Raw genomic sequence first — 19,318 nt, forward strand, 5'->3', positions numbered from 1 at the left:
CTCTTTTTACGGCCCCCCTTTTCCGAGCCCCGTAGGGCGTATCGGCCCCCAGGACACGAATAGCACCTCATAGATAGCAAGGTCTGGAATGTGAGTTCCCCCATATGTAGCTCGCTTACAAGAACAGAAGCACTGTGTTCTGTTCAACAAAGAAAAGATGTCTCTGCACTTACAAGGTTGCATATTGTTACTAGAATAGATATTTGAAGGTGTCATATTCGTCGGAAGTGTCCATCATCAAACTGAGTTCAAAGAAACCCAATAAAGGGCGGTGTTAAACATGTCACAGCCGATTGTATGATATGCATTTTGTATATATGTAACTGATGTACGTAATTCGCTCTCTTGCGTCCCTCGAGGTCTAGAGATACACGTCGCGGGGCGTGAGACCGAGTTGGCCAACTGAGACTATTTGCTTTGCAATAAACCCTAGGTTTGGGAATACAGCCTTGTGTCTGGCATATCTATCGTGTGTGGTGACTTTCCTTGTTTCCATAACGCGAGGGACCCCTAGGGGCCCCTTTCACAGAAAGCAGACGGAACGTTCCCCATGGGGCTAACATCTTATTGGATCCTTATCTAGAGGGCTCCTTGTGGGCCCCCTGAAGCCATTGTAAGGAAAAGTGCAAAGATCAGGGGCTGAGCTATCAAACACAACTGACTAACACCAGGGAGGTGCAAAGAAGGGAGTCACGTCCCCAACGTTGTTGCGATGCTCAATACCCAGTACCGTGTGTTGCCCATGGTGGGGAACCTAATGATTTCAGTATGGAAGGCCGTCAGATTGTTCCTCATGGGGCTAATATTCTATTGATTCTTCACCAAGAGGGCTCCTCGAGGTCCTTACAAGGAAACTAGTAAAAATCAGGGCCTTTGTCATTTAATCCATCATGCCCCTTGGCCCCTCTATCATTGAAAGAGAGGAGACCCCTTAGCCACTCTACCGTCATTGGCCATACAGGGCCTGCTGGTTTCTAGGATGCACTCATTTGGCGTTACACCAACCAGACTTTCTAGAGAGACTGGAGAAGGATAGCACTCCTATTGTGTTGAACAAGGCTGTGACTTACCGGTTGCACAAAATACCCCAGTTACGACTCCTTGCATCGCAAGATACTGACAGGGTTTGCTTTCTTTTTGATGATAGAACCGACTACATACAACTGGACTTCAAATCGCAGTACGTAGTTCAAATGATTATGGTACAAATTGATCCTCTTAGAATGTTGGGCTACGATCTCTCGTTTGATCATCTTGGCGACTTGGATGCAAAAGACGAGGGCCCAATATTCGGTTTTACTTTGTTTGGGATCTTGTTTTCCTATGAAAGTAACTTGTACCATGGGGCAACTTCCCAGTAGTGGTCAGCATGAGGAAATGGCTGCCAGAATTACTTGGAAGATCTTTAAGGAAACTGGATGATTATGGTACAGGGCTTTAGCTCCACACTTGCCTCCAGGAAGTTAGCCATACTGAGCTGGAAATGCCGGGGGTTCAACAACTTTTTGGGCACGGGGCAAGGACAAAAACTTTATATGGTTTTGACATCATTTCACTACAAGAGGTATGGCTAACGGACAAATACATTGGATGGTTATACGGTTATTCAACAGAAGGCGTCTAAGGGTGTGGGTGGTCGTGCATCTGGGGGCCTTATTGTAGCGATTATAAACACTAAACCTAGAAAGCCTGGATATCATATTCAACATCACGTATGGTTTACTTGCTGTCACAATCATGTTGAAAGAGGCGACCTGGTCTAAACCTATCCTCCTTGTGAATATTTATCAGAACCCTTGGTGTAGTAACATATGTGGCTTTTTGGAAAAATTGACATTTTGGCAGTAGAATGGACTGCACATTATAATTATGGGTCACCTTAATGCTGACTGTATTGCTGTTCTCCATTATAATAATCTGTCAACGAACAATGATCATAATTTGAAAAGTACAACGAGAATGGAGGGCAAGCCATGGGTCTGTTTTTAACATGCCTAGAATCTAAAGATGGCCAATGGTGCTATTTATGGGGATGTACCGCCAAACTTTACATGGTCACTAGGAGAGAAAACGTCATTTCTTGATTACGTGATAATGTCTGTGGTGCTATTTGACCTTTGTGATGAAGTGAGATCAGAGACACTGCCATACGCGACCATAAAATGCTGACAGCGTGCATGAAGTGTGAAGTTGTTTGTGCCATGAACAACGTATTTAGCAATATTTTGGTTAACATGGGTGGCAACAGATTATCCAGGTATGTAGGAAATGTTAGCAAATATAACACTAATGTTAACACAAATGACACCAACATTTTTTCAGGCCTTTGTTAATTGATTTAAGAAGACATCTGTAGGCAACGGGATAGCAGCCCAACCAGTGATATACCATTTTGACCCAGTAATTCAGGATAAGATTCTTGCAGGTAAGGAAGTCTTGCACAATGTTATAGAAATCTTTGTAGGAAAAGTAGGATCAAATGTATGGTCACAAGCTGTTGGGCCTGTGGGTAGTAGAAAATGCAAGCAACTCTACAGGAGCAACTAAGGCAAGTGCCAACTGAGAACAAGCAAGGTGGCACGACAAGAGGTAAGTTCTCTTAGACTGTAGACTACCTTTAGGTTGAAGAAAAGTGCAATAGATGGTGTCTGTTTCTGTGCAGCTCTGCAGTACCTGGTGTTCCTGGGCCTTGGGGACAAGAGGGAGGACTTCTGCCGACTCCTGTACTGCGATGGGACGGTCCGCGACCGCAGCCGGCAATCTTCAAACAAATGGCCCTTCAGTGTTTCAGCTCTTTGCGTCTACCGCAAATGGCAATGCTGCTGTTCCCGACTGTCGAGATGGGCTTCTCGTGAGCTGCATTGTATGATGTTTAGGTTGCACTGATAGGCCTCTCTCCCACTATACAGGTCTCTCAAATTCAGCAGGGGCTCTCTCCCCAAACTGCTGTGTAGGACGTTTAGATTGCACTGATGGGCCTCTCTCCCACTGCGCAGGTCTCTCGTTTAGCAGGGGTTCTATCTCCAAATTGCATCGTGTGATGTTTAGTTTACACTGATAGGCCTCTCTCCCACTATACAGGTCTCAAATACTCTGAGCTTAGTTCAGTACTCTACCAATCACGGAAACCCACCACCACCTAACTCAATTAAATCCCATACCAGCAGACCGTTAACACCCTAAATCCCCCCAACCCCCCCGACAGTGCACCCTTAGGAAACACACCCTACCCACCGACAGAAAGCAACACTGAGCCAGAGAACACCCCAGCGTATCCAGAGAAGGAAAACCGAGGTCACAGCGACCGCACAGCACAGCATAGAGGACCAACTACCATACTATGCCTGCACCTAGACTGGAAAATGGCCCATACCAGAAAAGGACGCAGAGAAAGAGAACAAGATCGTGCAACAAGAAACACGAACACACAACACCGTCAGAACCCACAAGAAACAGCCCCATTGGAAGAAAACACGCCTAAAACAGCCACAACCGGAACAAAATCCACAAGAGAAAAATCCTTATACCTCACACCTTACCTCGCAACAACCACGGGACACTGACATCCCAACAAGGAAACCTCAAAACATGCAAATAATTTCCTGATACAAGCGGAAAAAAGATGGGGGCACTCAACAAGAGAGTGGGAGGGCTCCGACCCCATTACCCCTCACATTACAAAAACAGAGGGGCAACATCGATTTCCACTACATCCCGCACAATACAGCGAAGTACCAACAACCAGCAACGCCACCTCCCACCCAACAATCGGACCCAATGAAGAAACCACCGCTGATCTTCATCCGAGTAGCATCACAGCAGAAACACCAAGACTAATCAGCCCTGTTATCAACTTACTAGACCGCTTCAATGAAGAAGCAACTGTTGCCGTTCTTCATCCTACCGACATCAATGCGGAAACTTCACGAACAGACAACTACAAACTCGAACAACAAATAACCTCAAAACAAAATCTCACCCAGAGAATCCACTGTAACCTAATAAACGCACGGTCAATGTCCAAACACGCAATGGAAATATACGACCTCCTGTCAGGAGGAGGCATAGACATCCTATTTGTAACCGAAACATGGCTAGACGACAACTACAAGATCACCCTCAACAACTGCCTGCCTGAAGACTTCAAATGCATCCAAACAAACAGAAAATCCAAAAGAGGGGGAGTGGCGGGGGGGGGAGGGGGGACTAGCGATCATCCACATGGAACAACTGGCCATCAAAATGGAAGATCCACTAAACATCGATAAATGCAAATCCTTAATACGACTTTCAGTAAACCCCAAAACCAACCTGAAATTCATACTGATATACAGACCACCAACCTACGATGCGACTATCATAGACGATTTCACAGAAGCAATCACCACCCTAGCCATCAAGTACAATCATCTGATCATCCTCAGAGATTTCAACTTCTGGTTCGACGAAGAAACCACAACCACACAAAAATCCCTAACCGCCCAACTAGCAGCCATGAACCTACAACAACTAGTCAAAGGAGCAACCCACTCAGCAGGCACACACTTGACGCAATCTTTGCCAACAAGGGTCTCATCACCATGGCACCCCCAATTCAAATACTTTGGAGCGACCACCTCATTATTCCGTTCATAATCACAACGGCCGCTCCAACAAAAATGCAACAAGAAAAACAACCCATCATGATGAAAAGAAATTGGAGAACCATAAAAAATTCCAACCTAACCGAGCTCCTAGAACTCAGCAAACCACAAGCATCAACCATGGAAGAAGCAGACCTTGACAAAAAAGTTGCCCTACTTCATATCTGGATCGCAACAACCCTTGACGACATCGCCAAAGAAAAGCCCTTCACCTCATCATGCAAAAAAACTACAGCAAAATGGTTCACCCCACTACTCAACGCCATGAAAAGGAAAAACCGAAAACTAGAATCTGAATGGAGGACCAACAACCACCGTAAAACAAATTGAAATTCCTACAACAGATCCGCGCATATAAAAAGGAAATACAAAAAGCGAAGAGGAAACATTACGACAAACGAATCTTCAGACCACCAAACGCTCAAAAAGACTTATTCAAAATCATAAACGAAATTAAAAACCCACCGGCTTGCAACAACATGCCAATCCCATCAACGAAACTTTGCGAGGACCTCTGAGACCACTTCAAAAACAAAATAACCTCCATCCAAAACAGACCAAGCGTTCACAGCTCAAACCCCACCGACAGACGAGGAACACGCAAACAAGCTACAATACTTCCCAGAAATATCAGTTGGGGCATTCGTCAAACTGGTAAACCAAAGCAACAAATCGGGCTTTCCTGAAGACCCTTGCCCCCCGGACATATACAAAACAATTCTCAAACAAGGAACCCCCATGGAATACCACAGCAACCTCCTCAATCTCTCAATCTCAACAGGTAAAGTACCGCAGGCCTTCAAATCGGCTTACATCAAGCCGCTACTCAAAGACAACAGGAAACGTAGAGGACTTATTCAACTACAGGCCCATCTCCAACATACCCTACATAGCCAAACTGCTAGAAACGTACGTCTACCAAATAACCCAAGAATTCATAGAAGAGCATTGCCTACTAGACCAGGCACAAGTTGGCTTCAGACATATGAGAGGAACAGAATCGGCTCTCCTCTCAATATGGGACGACCTAAAAACAAACGCAGACTCAGACAACAGCACCGCTCGGACTCTCCTTGATCTATCTGCAGCCTTCACCACTGTCAACCATGTCATCCTCATGAAGAGACTAGAAGGACTAGGGATAACATACACTGCCCTACTATGGATGAAATCCTTCCTAACAAACAGAACAGAAACAATATGGATGAAACCTTGTAAATCCAAACCCAGAGTCTCCACGTGCGGAGTACCACAAGGATCATCCTTCTCCCCCCTTCTATTCAACATCTACATGTACCTATTAATCAAACTCATCAAAAAACACGGCCTCACATGCTACAACTACGCCGACAATACCCAAATAATCTTCAACATACAAGACACCCGAGAGGAAAACACCACACTAGAGAATTGCCTTCGTGACATATTCAACTGGATGAACCTCAACCATGTCAAAATCAACCCAGGCAAAACAGAGATAATGATTGTTTCAAAAAAGAGAGGAGACATCAACTACTTCCCCTGGCCAAGAGAACTCGGCACCACACCAGAACCATCATCAACTGTAAAAAACCTATGGGTCCTGATGGATAGCAATCTCACTCTGGAGCCACAAGTAAACTCGGTAATCAAGAAATGTTTCTCCCTCCTGCAAGCAGCAAAAAGAATCCTACCGTTCTTGTCGTTCGCCAACAAAACAGTTACCATCATCGCTCTGATCATGTCCAGAGTAGACTATGCCAATAGCCTATACCTGGGCATGCCCGAACGACTTCTAAAATAACTGCAAAGCATACAAAATGGAGCAGCCAGACTCCTCCTCAAGCTACCCAGAAGAGAACACATCACACCCGCGCTAAAAATACTACACTGGCTACCACTGAAACAACAAATAAAGTTCAAGGCCATGTGCATCACGCACAGAGTAATACACAAACAAGGCGCAGAATTCCTAAGCGACAAACTACGCCTATATCAACCGACAAGAACACTAAGATCAGGCACAGACATACGCCTGGAACCAAAACCCTACAACAGAAAAAACTTGGAGGATCGTCTTTCTCACACCAGGCACCAAAAACCTGGAATGACCTACCTAAGAATATACGGGATACAACAAACCACCTAGCATTCAGGAAACTCCTCAAATCATGGCTCTTCAAAGCGTAACCACAACGGAGATGCACTAGAATGCCCAGACATTAAAACAATGATGAAAATAACTCCAACCTAGGCCACTCTCAAATTGGACAAACACTCGAAGCAAAGAACCAACCACTCGACAGAGCATAAGACATCATGGAAAATAGCCACAAAGGAAGGCTGCAGAGATTGACCACATACCTAGACCCAGACGAAAGCCCTCAAGTGACTCTCCCACTCGTACGTACCGGACGAACATATCCAGACCGGCAGACGCACCTAGATAGACGTTAGCCTGCGTCACATCTGGATAGGATTGAAGGATAACATGCCCGCGCCTAGAAAAAACGTGAATGCTAGCATGTGCCACACTTAGAGTTGTGAACACCAGCCTGCATGGCGTTCGGATGGAGTTGTGAATGTTGGCATGCCCACACCTGGATGGAGCCCTAAACATTGGCCTGCGCCGCATCTAGATGGGAATGTGAGGGCCAGCAAGTGCCACACTCAGACAGAACTGCGAATGTTAGCATGGTAAAGGTCAGGTAACCCACTAACCAATATAAGCTCAAACTCTGCATACTTATCTCACTCCAAAAACTCACACAACCATCTCACGCACAACAAGCCGCACGCACTTCACAACACTGCAACACCACATAAGCCGGAACAACAGCACACGTGGACCGACTACGATCCGATACCCGCACCAAAGCTCAGCACCCTGTGTATACCGAGTTTAAGCTGCCAACAGAACACCACTCCCGTCACTAACCTACTCCCTTCTTCACCCTACTAACCCATCCCACCTTTATCATTTACAGATCCGCCTGAGCGCCTGGGGACCAATTCCGTTGGTGACGGTGCGCGGTACAAATACCTTTAACATTTAACATAAGAAGAAAATCCTAAGAAGAGCAATAAGGGGCCTAGCAGAGAGGGGTCTGGCTGCAGCAGAATACAAGCAAAGCCTTAGATTACTTAAGCAAATGTATAAAAACGGGGTGAAACGTTATACATTCATCTTACTCCAAAACAAAGGGGAGAAAATGCTTGAAATACAAACTAAGAACGACTTCAGAAATGTTTGGGAGATTTATTATTGTGCTTCATCCCCTCTCCTAGTGAGACCCCAACACTTTTTGCTGGACTTCTGGCCCTTTTTTTTTATCCTGAATGAGTGGGGGCTTTTTCCATTCAGTTGGTCTGCTCCATAGCTCTTAAAGGCATCTGTATTTTGCAACTGCAGCACACAGCTCCTTATGGGCAGTGTTGCTGGGGACCCTTTGGGTCCACCTTTAAGACTCTTTTTCCTATATCCTTAAGTAACTACAGTTCTTAAGGATAGAGAGGTAACTTAGTATCTCCATTAGGTATCCCTGCCTAAGCTCCAGAGTGTCTGGGCAGGCGGACAGTGGGGGTGGATTCTTCCACCCCCCAGTCCTTAGTCTGCCAGAGTGCCTGCATAGGATCAGCTCCCAGAGGGGGTCTGGCTGTCCTGATTGGATAGTCAAACACCCCTTTCTGTAAACTGCTGAGAGAGATTGCAGAGGAGTGTGTGCTGGAACTGTATAAAAGGTGAGGCTTCTGGGGTGTCAAGCAAGTCGACCACTGGAAACAGAAGTAACCGAAGAAGAAGACCAGAGACGCCTGCAGACCCTTTGCAACACTGTTGTCCTGACCATGTTTTCTATGTGACAGAGGAGCTCCGAAGAGGACGACTTCTCCCCTTTGGTTGGTGGGAATAACCAGTCCCAAGACTAACCTTGAAATGAGCCATCTCTCGAGGTCCTAGGTGTTTCCAGAGCTGCGGAACCGCAATACAAGGAGACCTGCTGGCCATTTTGAGTGCATCGTCGTAGTAAGGCTGAATCTGTCCAAATCTGTGCTGAGCCCGTAAGGACACTCCAGAGATCAGCTCCAACTCGCCCAGACCCCCTCACCAGAGTGTGGGACTGCAGAAAGTGAAGAAGATTGACCGGGCGATCCGTGTCCTTTGTTGGTGCTGCTGAAAAGGCGCTATTACAGAATTAACCAAGAAGTTAGTGAAAGTCATGCCACATGTCCCCACCCTCGAGACTGCTGCTGGAAGACACCATCCATGGTCCTGCTTTTCGTCACCAGACCATGGAATCCGGAAGTCGGGTCCAGAGCTGCTATATCGTGGAAGAGACAACACAAACACTTTCTTCAAACTCAAGGTACTGTAGGGAAAAAGGTATTGCTTTCCTGAAGTAAGCAATACCTTACTTCAAGTCGCTCCAGAGCGTTGGAGTGCACCTAGAGATATCCATGGCAACCCCCTCTTACCTCTGACCCAAGCTGCTGTTTGTGTCCCCCTTTACAAGTCTGTTTTTCGGTCTCCTTTGTTAGTTGTTCACTTGCTGCTTGAATAACCTTAGACACTGGAACAAATCCGCAGGAGACTGGTGGTCCCCCAGGAACTAAGACGCAAATTCCTACAGTTAGCACAAGAAGTCCCCCTGGCTGGTCACTTATGCACTAAGAGGACCAAGGAGAGGATTTCAGTGTACTTCTATTGGCCCTAGATGGGTGCAAACCTAGAACCACACTGAAGAAGTTTATAAATCCTTGCACTGTGAATTGGCTTACAATGAGTACTGTTAGGTCTCTGTCCTCTTAGCAAGATTCATTGCTCAGTAGAAAAGGAGCTGACCAAGGAATGAATGGCATGTATACTCTCTGCAGCCAATGGAGTTTATTAAAGTGAAAATATTTTCTCTTTGTGAAAGAAATCCAGCACTACGTCCCTCGCTACGAGTTGGGTGGTATTCCGGCTGTAAATCTGCCGGGCGGAATTACCGTTACCAACACTCGGTCCGGTGGATTTACCACCGTATTACAAATAGGGTTAGGCTGTGTTAGTCCCCATTTTTTTTAAGTCCATAGAACTCCATGGGGATTTCGGCAAAATTACCAAAGGCGCTAATTCCGCAAGTTTGATCATTTTTGGGCGGAAATGTGGAGAATTTACCTCCAGTATGATGCTGGAAGTAAAGCCTCCACTCAAAGGCCTAACACTTTGGCAGAGCTCAAAAAGTGGTGGTAATTCGGTTACCGCCACTTTTCTACTGCTCCGCCATATTCGTAATGAAGCCCCATGTCTTTTTTGCTTTTCATTTAATCATGTGAACACCATCGGATAAAAAACTGTGTAACCTTGTAAGCTAATGTATTTCATCATCTCAGTACAAAAGGGAACTGGCTGTAAGACTACCATCATATTATTGAAATACATTTTGGAAACTTACATGTCCAAGTGTCGGTCCTCGAGGCATAATCGTAGCTTTGTTAATTGGCATGGCTTCTTTGGTATAATACGCTATTATGGCATGGCCAGATTCATGATATGCTGTTATTGTTTTATTCTTATTATCAATTATAACACTTCTTCGCTCAGGACCTAAATGAAAGCAAACATTACTTAATTTGTTCAAGAAACAAACATCAAATTGTAATACTTTCTCCATGATATAGAACATCTGAGGTTTTTGCAGTGCTAGAAAAAATCTCAGTGGTTTTAATCTTGAACTTATTTTTTTTAACAATCTTTTTATTGGCATTTAATATACAGGTACAAACTTCATGTAATCAGACGCAGGTAAGGTTGGGTATCAAGTTTGATAATCTTGCCATGGTGTAAGGCGCATTTGCGGCCTTGGAGGTACATGTAGACGCTAGGCTCTGCGCTTGATTTGCGGCCCCCGCCTCCCCCCTCCCCTAGCATGCCACCTTGTCCGAATAACTAACAACAGTAACATACCTGTAACATTTCCCCCCTACCCCACCTAAACTATGAGTTCTTCCTTATGGTTCTATCTGACCGGCACTCCTGTAATTGAGTGACCTGCTGTATGTCCGAAGGCCATTCTGTCCAGTGTCATGGTGCAGGTCGTTTTTTAGGCTATGTGTGCATCATAGATCCAATCCACTGAGTCCATGACCCCCTCCCCCCCCACCCCCTATGTATACTTGTCTATCAGATCTCTGAAAATTTGTGCTCTTGAGGCTCTTTAGGGGGTTCTGGAGCTGTTGACACGTGATAGCCGTGCATTCCTTCTTGCAGGTTTTCGTCAGGAGTGAGTTTCACTCCGCGGCAGTAGGGGGATCTCTGGCTTTCCAATGGATAATGAGGAGTTTCCTAGCCGTGAAGAGTAGTATGCCTATCAGTTTGCGTGTGAGCCCCTCCCCGTGCCATGTGTCTGCTTCCCCCTCCAGGAGCATTATCTCAGGTGTGAATGCAACAGTGGCTCCTCTAATTCCACTTATCTGTTTGTGCACGTCCCTCCAGTATTGTGAGATCTTCGGGCATTGCCAGAGAATGTGCCCCATCGTGCCCAGGTCGTCACATTCTCTCCAGCATTCGTTTATTTGGCATATCCCCATCCGATGTAGAGTAGAGGGGATAAGGTATACCCGCTGTATAATTTTAAATTGACTCTCCCTATTTCTGAGGTTGGTGGATATTAAAGGTATGGCGGCGTAGTACTGGAGGATGTCGGTTGTCTCTATTTGAGCCCCTAGATCTGCGGCCCAGCGGCATGCAAGCGTATGGTTCCGTCCTAGGTTGTTCGAGATTGCCATTTGGTAGAATGTGCGGAGATGTGGGAAGACGGCGAGATGTTGTTCCATCTCGGCCACACAGGGAGCGAGGACAGCAGGGAAGGGGGTTGCGCTGTGAAGTGCTGGATCGTGGTGCAGATAGTGTAGTATGAGAGCTAATCCCCCCCACCCCAGGCCCAGTTTCACACTGGCATCTTGGAATGACTGCAGTGTCGCCCCCTCCTGTATGTCCATTCTATCCTCACATCTCTGAAGTCTCTAAGAAGTCACACTACCCGCTACAACTCCTCAGAGGTATTCTTCCTTTCCTCTCCTTCCTCCAGAAGTTGACCGTCTCCAGAGCCCTGGTTCTCTGTAGACTGGACTATTCTAACAGCCTCTATCTAAATCTGCCTGCCTCTACTCTCCGCCCTCTGAATCTTATCCAAAACAGGACTGCGAGACTTGTCCTTGGCCTCAAGCCCAGGGATCGTATCTCTCCAGGACTGAAATCACTGCACTGGCTCCCAGTGGCTGCAAGGATTAAGTTCAAAACCCTCTGCATTGTCCACAAGGCCTTCTGGGGCCTGGAGCCGAAATACCTTCATCTCTCTCTTCCAAATATCTTCCTTCTCGAGCTCTTTGCTCATCCGCCTCCAACTCCCTCAGGGTCAGTCGCTTCTCCAAGCAACGAGTTGGTGGTAGATCTCTCTCTTCGGCAGGGGCCTCCCTCTGGAACAGCCTTCCCACCTCTCTGAAACTTGAGGAGAACCATCTCCGGTTCTAGAAGCACCTCAAAACCTTCCTCTTTGCTTCTGCCTTCTCTCACCTGCTGAATTCCTGGTTGAACCTGCACTGGTTACCTGGCCACCCTTTCTGATATCAGGGCCAGGCCCAGCCAATTGCACACCTGCACTGCCTCCCTGGCAACCCCTGCACCTGGGGACTGTTCTGTATCCCTACAGTCCCCTTACCAGCACTTATGTCTGCTCTTACCTGCACTTGCCACCATCTGGCCGTTCTATTATCCTATTAATTCTACTATGCCATGTACTGCACTTTCCCCTCTCCCTTCCGCCACGCACTTTCCCTTTTCCCCTTCACATGCACTTGCGCTATCTGAATGACACCTGGCATAGTAAGATGGCTGTCTGTCTTCCCTCTGTTCCCTCCCCCTTGCCTCGTTGCGCCTCGAAACAGTTGTGCATAGGCGCGTTATAAATGCCATATCATATAATTATCCCAACGTTGGCCCAGTCGTGGTCTTGTTTAGGGTGTATTCTCCCTGCATGTCCACAGTGTAGCACTGCCCGGATACTGGACCATGGCAGAGCGTTTTTGGCTTGAATCCCTTGAGCCGTCCTAAGTCTGTGCCATTGGGTGAGAGTGGGTCCCAGTACTGGGTGCTTCCGTATGCCAGGCGGGAGCTTCTTCGGGGGTATGGCCATTATTCCGATCGGGTTCAGGGGTTTCATCATCCCGATATCCATTGCCCCCCAGCTGGAATCGTCTGATGCGTCCATCCATCGTTTCATCCAGCACACTTGCGCCGCTTGGTAATATGCTTTAAGAGATGGGGCTGCAAGACCCCTGTTCGGTTTAGAGGCTTGTAGGGCCGGGAGGCAGATTCTCGCCTTCTTCCCTTTCCAGATGAATTTAGACATTGCTTTGTCCAACTCCTTTAGTGAGGTGGCTGTTGGGCGGACCGCGATCGCCATAGCAATGTACGTGAGGTTGGGGATGGAGTTCATTTTTAGAGCGTTAATCCACCCGGTTAAAAAGAGGTTCAGGGTGTCCCACTTTTTCAGGTCTTGACATATGCCTGCTATTTTCTGAGGGTAGTTGAAGTCCGCAAGGTCGCCCAATGAGACGCTAATGTGGATACTGAGGTAGTGGATATGAAGCGTTTGTAAAAAGAAGAGGGGCACACCCCCCCTCGCCCCATGCTATGTCTGGGCGCAGTGGCATAAACTCCGATTTGCTGAAGTTAATTTTATATCCCGCCATTGGGCCAATGTTCATTAGGAGTGCACGAATATATGGAAGGGCAGTGGGGCTGTTGCTAGTGTACAGTAGCATGTCATCCGCGTAGAAGGATACGCAGTGTTCCTCTCTGCCCTGCACTATGCCCGGAGCTTGATTGCAATTGGCTCTATGGAGAGAGCGTAGAGTAATGGTGATGGCGGGCATCCTTGGCGCGTGCCTGATTGTAGCTCGAAAGCGGGGGAGGTAACGCCATTCGTTACTACGGCGACTGTGGGGCTCATATGTAGAAGCTTGACCAGTCAGATGAGGTGGGGAGGGAAGCCGTAACGTGGCAGGCCTTTTCGGCATCGACAGCTAATATAAGATCCTCTGGGTCCCTATCCCCCGCTATTAGGTGAAGCAGCCTTCTGATATTGTCATTTGAGTGTCTATTTCGAATAAAGCCCGTTTGATCTCTGTGTATGATATTCGGATGACTGTTTTCGCCAGACATTTAGCAAGTATCTTGGCGTCTGCATTTATAGGAGAGAAAGGCCTGTAGAAGCCGCATAATGTCGGATCCCTGCCCCCCTGTTAGGGAGAATTCTCATTCTATGGCTAATTTTCCTTACCCATAGAGTCCCCCAGCAGCTTTGCTGGATTTGAATGGTTTGTTTCTTTTTTTTGCTAAGAGTGAGACTCTTTTTCCCACTCTTAGGCATTTTTGTTGTGTGTGTCCTAGGCCATTTTTGTGCTTGATGTCTAGGGGATTTTCTCAACCCCATAGGAACCATCTTTATTCACATGTTTTACATAGCACCCTCAGTGCAGTGACACAGGGGTGTCGTAGCGACCCCCAAACATAGACTCCATACCCTGGGACTGACTACTGTCTCCCAGGGCATATAAAGTCCCAATTGACTTTACTAGTCAATTCCTATGAACTAAACCAGTACAACCCATGGAGGTACTGAAAAGGGTTAATAGTTTTTCCTTTATGTTAATTTTCGAGAAGGTACCGTACAGTCCCTCTCTCAAAAGTTTCTGGCTGGTGGCAGTGGTTACTACCGTAAATATTCGACAGCAAATATTTCCCTATTGGATTTTCCCATTGTTCGAGGCTACCACTTTTTCTGACAGTCTCCAACATATTGCGGGCACATTTTAATATTAACTTGACTCCGGCAGGTTTTATTTGCCAGAACTTTAATATAACTGCTTTCTCGTGTCTTTCTCTAAACTCCTAACCCAGGTCGGGGATACTTTGTTCGTCCTTTCGGCGCCACCGAGTCTGGGGTGGGTCCATTGTGTGGGAGGGGGAGTAGGACCCCTGGACATGGTTGCCTCAGCAACCCATGTCGCACTCTATCCTGATAGGCTGGAGGGTCTCCGCCTAGATGACCACTTGTGAGTGACAGCTAGGCTGCATGAATGGGGATCTTTTTGCATAAAAGCAGGGTCCTGAGGACTCAAAGAACAAGACGTCGCCACTGGAACTAAGAAGCCGAAGAGGAGAGAAGCCAAAGACATCTGCAACAACTGAACCACCGGTGAAGCCCTGCTGCAGCGTCTCGCCACTTTTCTCCACACGATGAGAGAAGATCTTCATCTGCAAGAGCCTTCTTCCCTTGAGCTGGTGGGACCGACCAGTTTGCCGATCGCCTTCCCGGACCTGCCTTGGTCGAATCACCCGTACCCTGTACTCGGAGGCCAGATAGCCAGGCACCAGTCCACCCGGACCGCGATTTAAAGGAGCGTACCTTTTATTCGTCGGGCAGCACCGTGGCTGGTTTCATCCCTGGGTAGTGCAGTAACTCAAACCTTCCTCCACGACCAGAGCCTCTCTTACTCTGCTGGATCACCCGAACTGCAGGAACAACCGTCACCACAGGAGCCACTTCTTCATTTAAAGGTACATTGTTCCGCCAGGCCGCCCTTTCTTCACGGTAGCACTAAAGGTGTTCTAAATCCTTTACCTACCTGTTGGGTTGGCCGCCCCTCGCTCTTAACATTGTCTTTTCAACTTCTGCATCCACCTTTTCAAAATCGTTAACCAAAGACTTGACTGCAGCTACAAGAACATTTTGCTCTTGGGCCCTTGCCCTGTACCACTAACTCTGGCACAGGCCTACTGACTCTGCCTACATTTGTTAGACCTGCCTTCTTTAGATTGATTCTCAACTAGAACTGTGTTGGTTCACCGACTTCTTATAATTACCCTTTTCTTCCCCTTTCTAAACCTTGTGAAATGCCATTTTGCTCAGTTTTCATATAAGTATTGCCTATACTGATGCACTGTCTTGCTTAAACTGGTTCACAAACTTATGGGAAGTGTTGCTAGGGTGAGTAAGAAAATATTTCTATATAACTTGTGCTTTCCCTCCCTTGTGAGAAATTGATAAAGGATCCCTTGTGTGTGGTTTTCACTGTGCCGTTTTGCTCAGTTTTCACTCTGGTTCACTTGGTCTACAATTTAACTTGGGAGTGTATATTTTTCCTTTAACTTAATTTAACTTGCTTGATGACTGTGATACATGTGTTTTATTAGAAGTGTATAAAATAAATGGAACAAGTTACTTACCTGTAACTGTTGTTCTCCAGCATGGGTCTGGCATGGATTCACATGCTCATGAATATTCCCCGTCAGGCCGGGAATCCTCGGTATAGAAAAAAATCAGTATCAGTTTCGTTTCTGATCTGTCTTTCTTAGTAGTAACCAATCACTGGTCTCTGGGTCATACTACCCCCAGCCAATGACTGCCCTCTCCCTAAGCCCCGCCTCTGGCAGCCATCCTCAGATTTGGTAGCACGTAAAGTGGCAGTATGACCGAGTGAAGAGTCGCAGAGGGGTAGGCGGGAGGGTTTGCATGTGAATCCATGCCAGACCCGTGCTGGAGAACAACAGTTACAGGTAAGTAACTTGTTCCTTATCCAGCATGGGGTCTGGCATGGATTCACACGCTCATGAATAATACAATACAACAAGTCAACATTAAGCAACTCTTACCTCCTCACCAGGCTCACCTTAGGCGAACAGGTTGCGCAGCACTGCTTGGCCGACCCTGGTCTCCTCCCTGGTGTCCCGATCGACGTAGTAGAATCTTGTGAAGGTGTGCGTCGACCTCCACGTGGCAGCCCTGCAGATGTCCAGCAGGGGCACACCAGACAGGAACGCCGTAGTAGCAGCAATCACTCTGGTCGAATGGCTCTCGGACGGCCGGGCAGCGGTCGGTTTGCCAACCGGTGACAGTGCATGATGCAGCCGGAGAGCCATCTGGAAATGGAAGTCTTCGAGAGAGCCTTCCCTTGATTCACAGTCCCAAAGTTCACAAACAGCTGTGACGTCTTCCGAAAACTCTTTGTGCGGTCCACGGAGAACTTCAGCACTCTAGCTACATCCAGCGAGTGCAAAGTCCTCTCGGCCGGCGACAAAGGCGACGGGAAGAAAACTGGCAACACCAAGGGCTCGTTGAGGTGGAAGTCCGACGGCACCTTGGGCATAAAGGAGGGGTGTGTCCTCAACACCACCCTCGTGTCATGAAAGGTCAAGTATGGAGGCTTGCAAGATAGGGCCTGGATCACTCCCAATCGTCGTGCGGAGGTGATGGCCACGAGGAAAGCCGTCTTCCATGACAGGAACTTCAAAGGCGCCGAATGCATAGGCTCGAATGGGGCCCCCATGAGCCTGGTCAGCACCACATTAAGCTCCCACGCCGGGGCAGGAGCCTTCACCGGCGGGAATGATCGGAATAGTCCCTTCATGAATTCTTTCACCAGGCGATGAGACCACAAGGACGCCCGTCCCGTAGTCCTGGTATATCGGGAGATTGCAGCCAGATGTATTTTGATGGAGGCGTGAGCCAGTCCAGCTTTGGCCAGCGACGGTAGGTACGGCAGTACTTGAGGGGCCATAATCCGCAGAGGGTTAATCTTCTGTGCACGGCACCAGACAGAGAACCTCTTCCATTTATGTCCGTAGCACTTGAGAGTTGAGGATGCCCTGGCCTTTGCAAGAACCTCTCTGCAGTCGGCCGGGATGTGGTACCCTCCAAACTCTAGTGCTGCAGGAGCCAGGCCTGCAAGTTCAGCGACTCCGGGTTGTGGTGAAGAATGGCGCCTCCTTCTCTGGAGAGAAGGTCTGCGTCCGTCGGCAGCTTGACTGGTGGGGACGTTGACAAGTCCAGAAGGTCCGGGAACCAGATCTGTCTCGGCCACGCCGGTGCGACGAGGATCATCCTGCACCGGGACCTCTTGAGCTGGTTGATGATCCGGAGCAGCAACGGCAGCGGAGGGAACGCATAAAGAAATAGGCCGTCCCAGGGGAACGAGAAAGCATCGCCCATGCTCCTCGGCTGGGGGAACCTGCTGGCGAACCTCTGGCACTTGGAATTCGTCGCCGTCGCCAAGAGAACGATTTGGGGTTCGCCCCATCGTCGGAAGAGTCGATCCACCTGATCCTGGCGTAGTTCCCACTCGTGGCACGAGCGCAGCTCCCTGCTGAGTGAGTCGGCAATCGTGTTTTTTATTCCTGCCAGATGAAGAGGCACCAGAAACATCCCCTGGGCGACGGCCCAATGCCACAGATCCTGTGCTTCCTTTGATAGGGCAGGTTCCGCCCTGCTTCCGGATGTAGAACATCGTGGTGGTGTTGTCGGTGAAGATCCTCACCACCTTGCCCTTGAGGGACGGAAGAAAGGACCTGAGGGCCCAGAACACTGCACGGAGCTCCAAGATGTTGATGTGGAGAGACTTCTCCTCCAGGAGCCAAAGGCCTCTCGCGTGAAGATCTCCAGAGTGCGCTCCCCAACCTTCCAGGGAGGCGTCCGTCGTCACTGTCACCTGGTGAGCTGGGGTCTGAAAGTCCGTGCCCGCCGACAGATGGGAGCGGGTACCCCACCACCGGATCGCCTGACGGAACGTCTCGCTGAGAGGGATCCTGTCTTCGAAGCTGCCCGTCGACTGGACCCAGCGGGCGTCGAGGAACTTTTGTAAGGGGCGCATCCGAAGCCTGCAAAGGCGCACCAGATAAATGCAGGAGGACATCATCCCGAGGAGGGATTTGATAGATCTTACCCTGGCGATGTCCGTGGACAGCAGACGCTGCACCTTGCCCAGAATGGTCCTGGTCCTTTCCGCAAGCCGCGCCACTGTGTCCAGCTTGGCTCCCAGAAACAGGGAGACTTGCGACGGAACCAGGTGGGATTTTGGAAAGTTGATGGAGAATCCCAGGTCCGTGAGCAGCTGGACGGTCTTCGCAGTGTGCTCCACGGCGAGCTCCCTTGTCCTTGCCCGGATGAGCCAGTCGTCCAGGTAGGGGTAGACGTGGATCCCCTGTAGGCGCAGCCGCACCGCCACCAGTGCGAGGCACTTGGTGAACACTCTGGGTGCCGACTTCAATCCGAACGGGAGGGCTTTGAACTGGTAGTGCCGCCCTTGGACCACGAACCTGAGGAACTTTCGGTGTCTTTTTAGAATGGGGATGTGGAAGTACGTATCCTCCAAGTCCAACGACGACAGGAAATCGCCCTCCTCCAGCTGTCCCAGCACGTGCTGGAGGGTGACCATACGGAACGTCTGTGCCTTGATGTACTTGTTCAGTCGTCGTAGGTCCAGGATGGGGCGCCATCCTCCTGTCTTCTTTTTTACGAGGAAGTACCTTGAGTAAACTCCGGAGCCCCGAAGCCTCTTTGGGACGAGCTCGATGGCACCCTTCTTGAGCATCGCCCTTACTTCCAACAGTAGTTGAGGGATGTGATTTTCCTTCCTGGCCACGGGTGGAACGCGAGGGCACTTCTTCTGAAACTCGAGGGCGTGCCCTTGGGCCAGGGCGTCCAGCAACCAACAGTCGGTGGAGATGGACTCCCACACGCTGACCTGGCCAGCCGGCCTCCCACCGGGGTGCTTCGGCGGGGGCCCAACCCCACGGTCGGTTCAATCTTGTTTGGAGGCCGTCTTGCCTCCTTGACCTCCCTGTCGACGACGACGGGCACCACCTGACTTGCCGC

The 19,318-nt window shown here is 48.7% G+C and overlaps 1 protein-coding gene across 1 annotated transcript in view; it reads right to left on the reverse strand.

Annotated features, from left to right (window-relative positions):
* Positions 1–19,318, reverse strand: part of YME1L1 (YME1 like 1 ATPase) — a 1,167,043-nt gene that overhangs the window by 224,198 nt on the left and 923,527 nt on the right. The window contains exon 15 of the mRNA XM_069648114.1: positions 10,058–10,209. Coding sequence (XP_069504215.1) covers positions 10,058–10,209 — 152 coding nt within the window. The remainder of the gene's footprint in view (positions 1–10,057; positions 10,210–19,318) is intronic.

The sequence above is a fragment of the Ambystoma mexicanum genome, chromosome 2q (assembly GCF_040938575.1).
Source record: "Ambystoma mexicanum isolate Mex_15411 chromosome 2q, UKY_AmexF1_1, whole genome shotgun sequence".
In the NCBI taxonomy this organism is placed as follows: Eukaryota; Metazoa; Chordata; class Amphibia; order Caudata; family Ambystomatidae; genus Ambystoma; species Ambystoma mexicanum.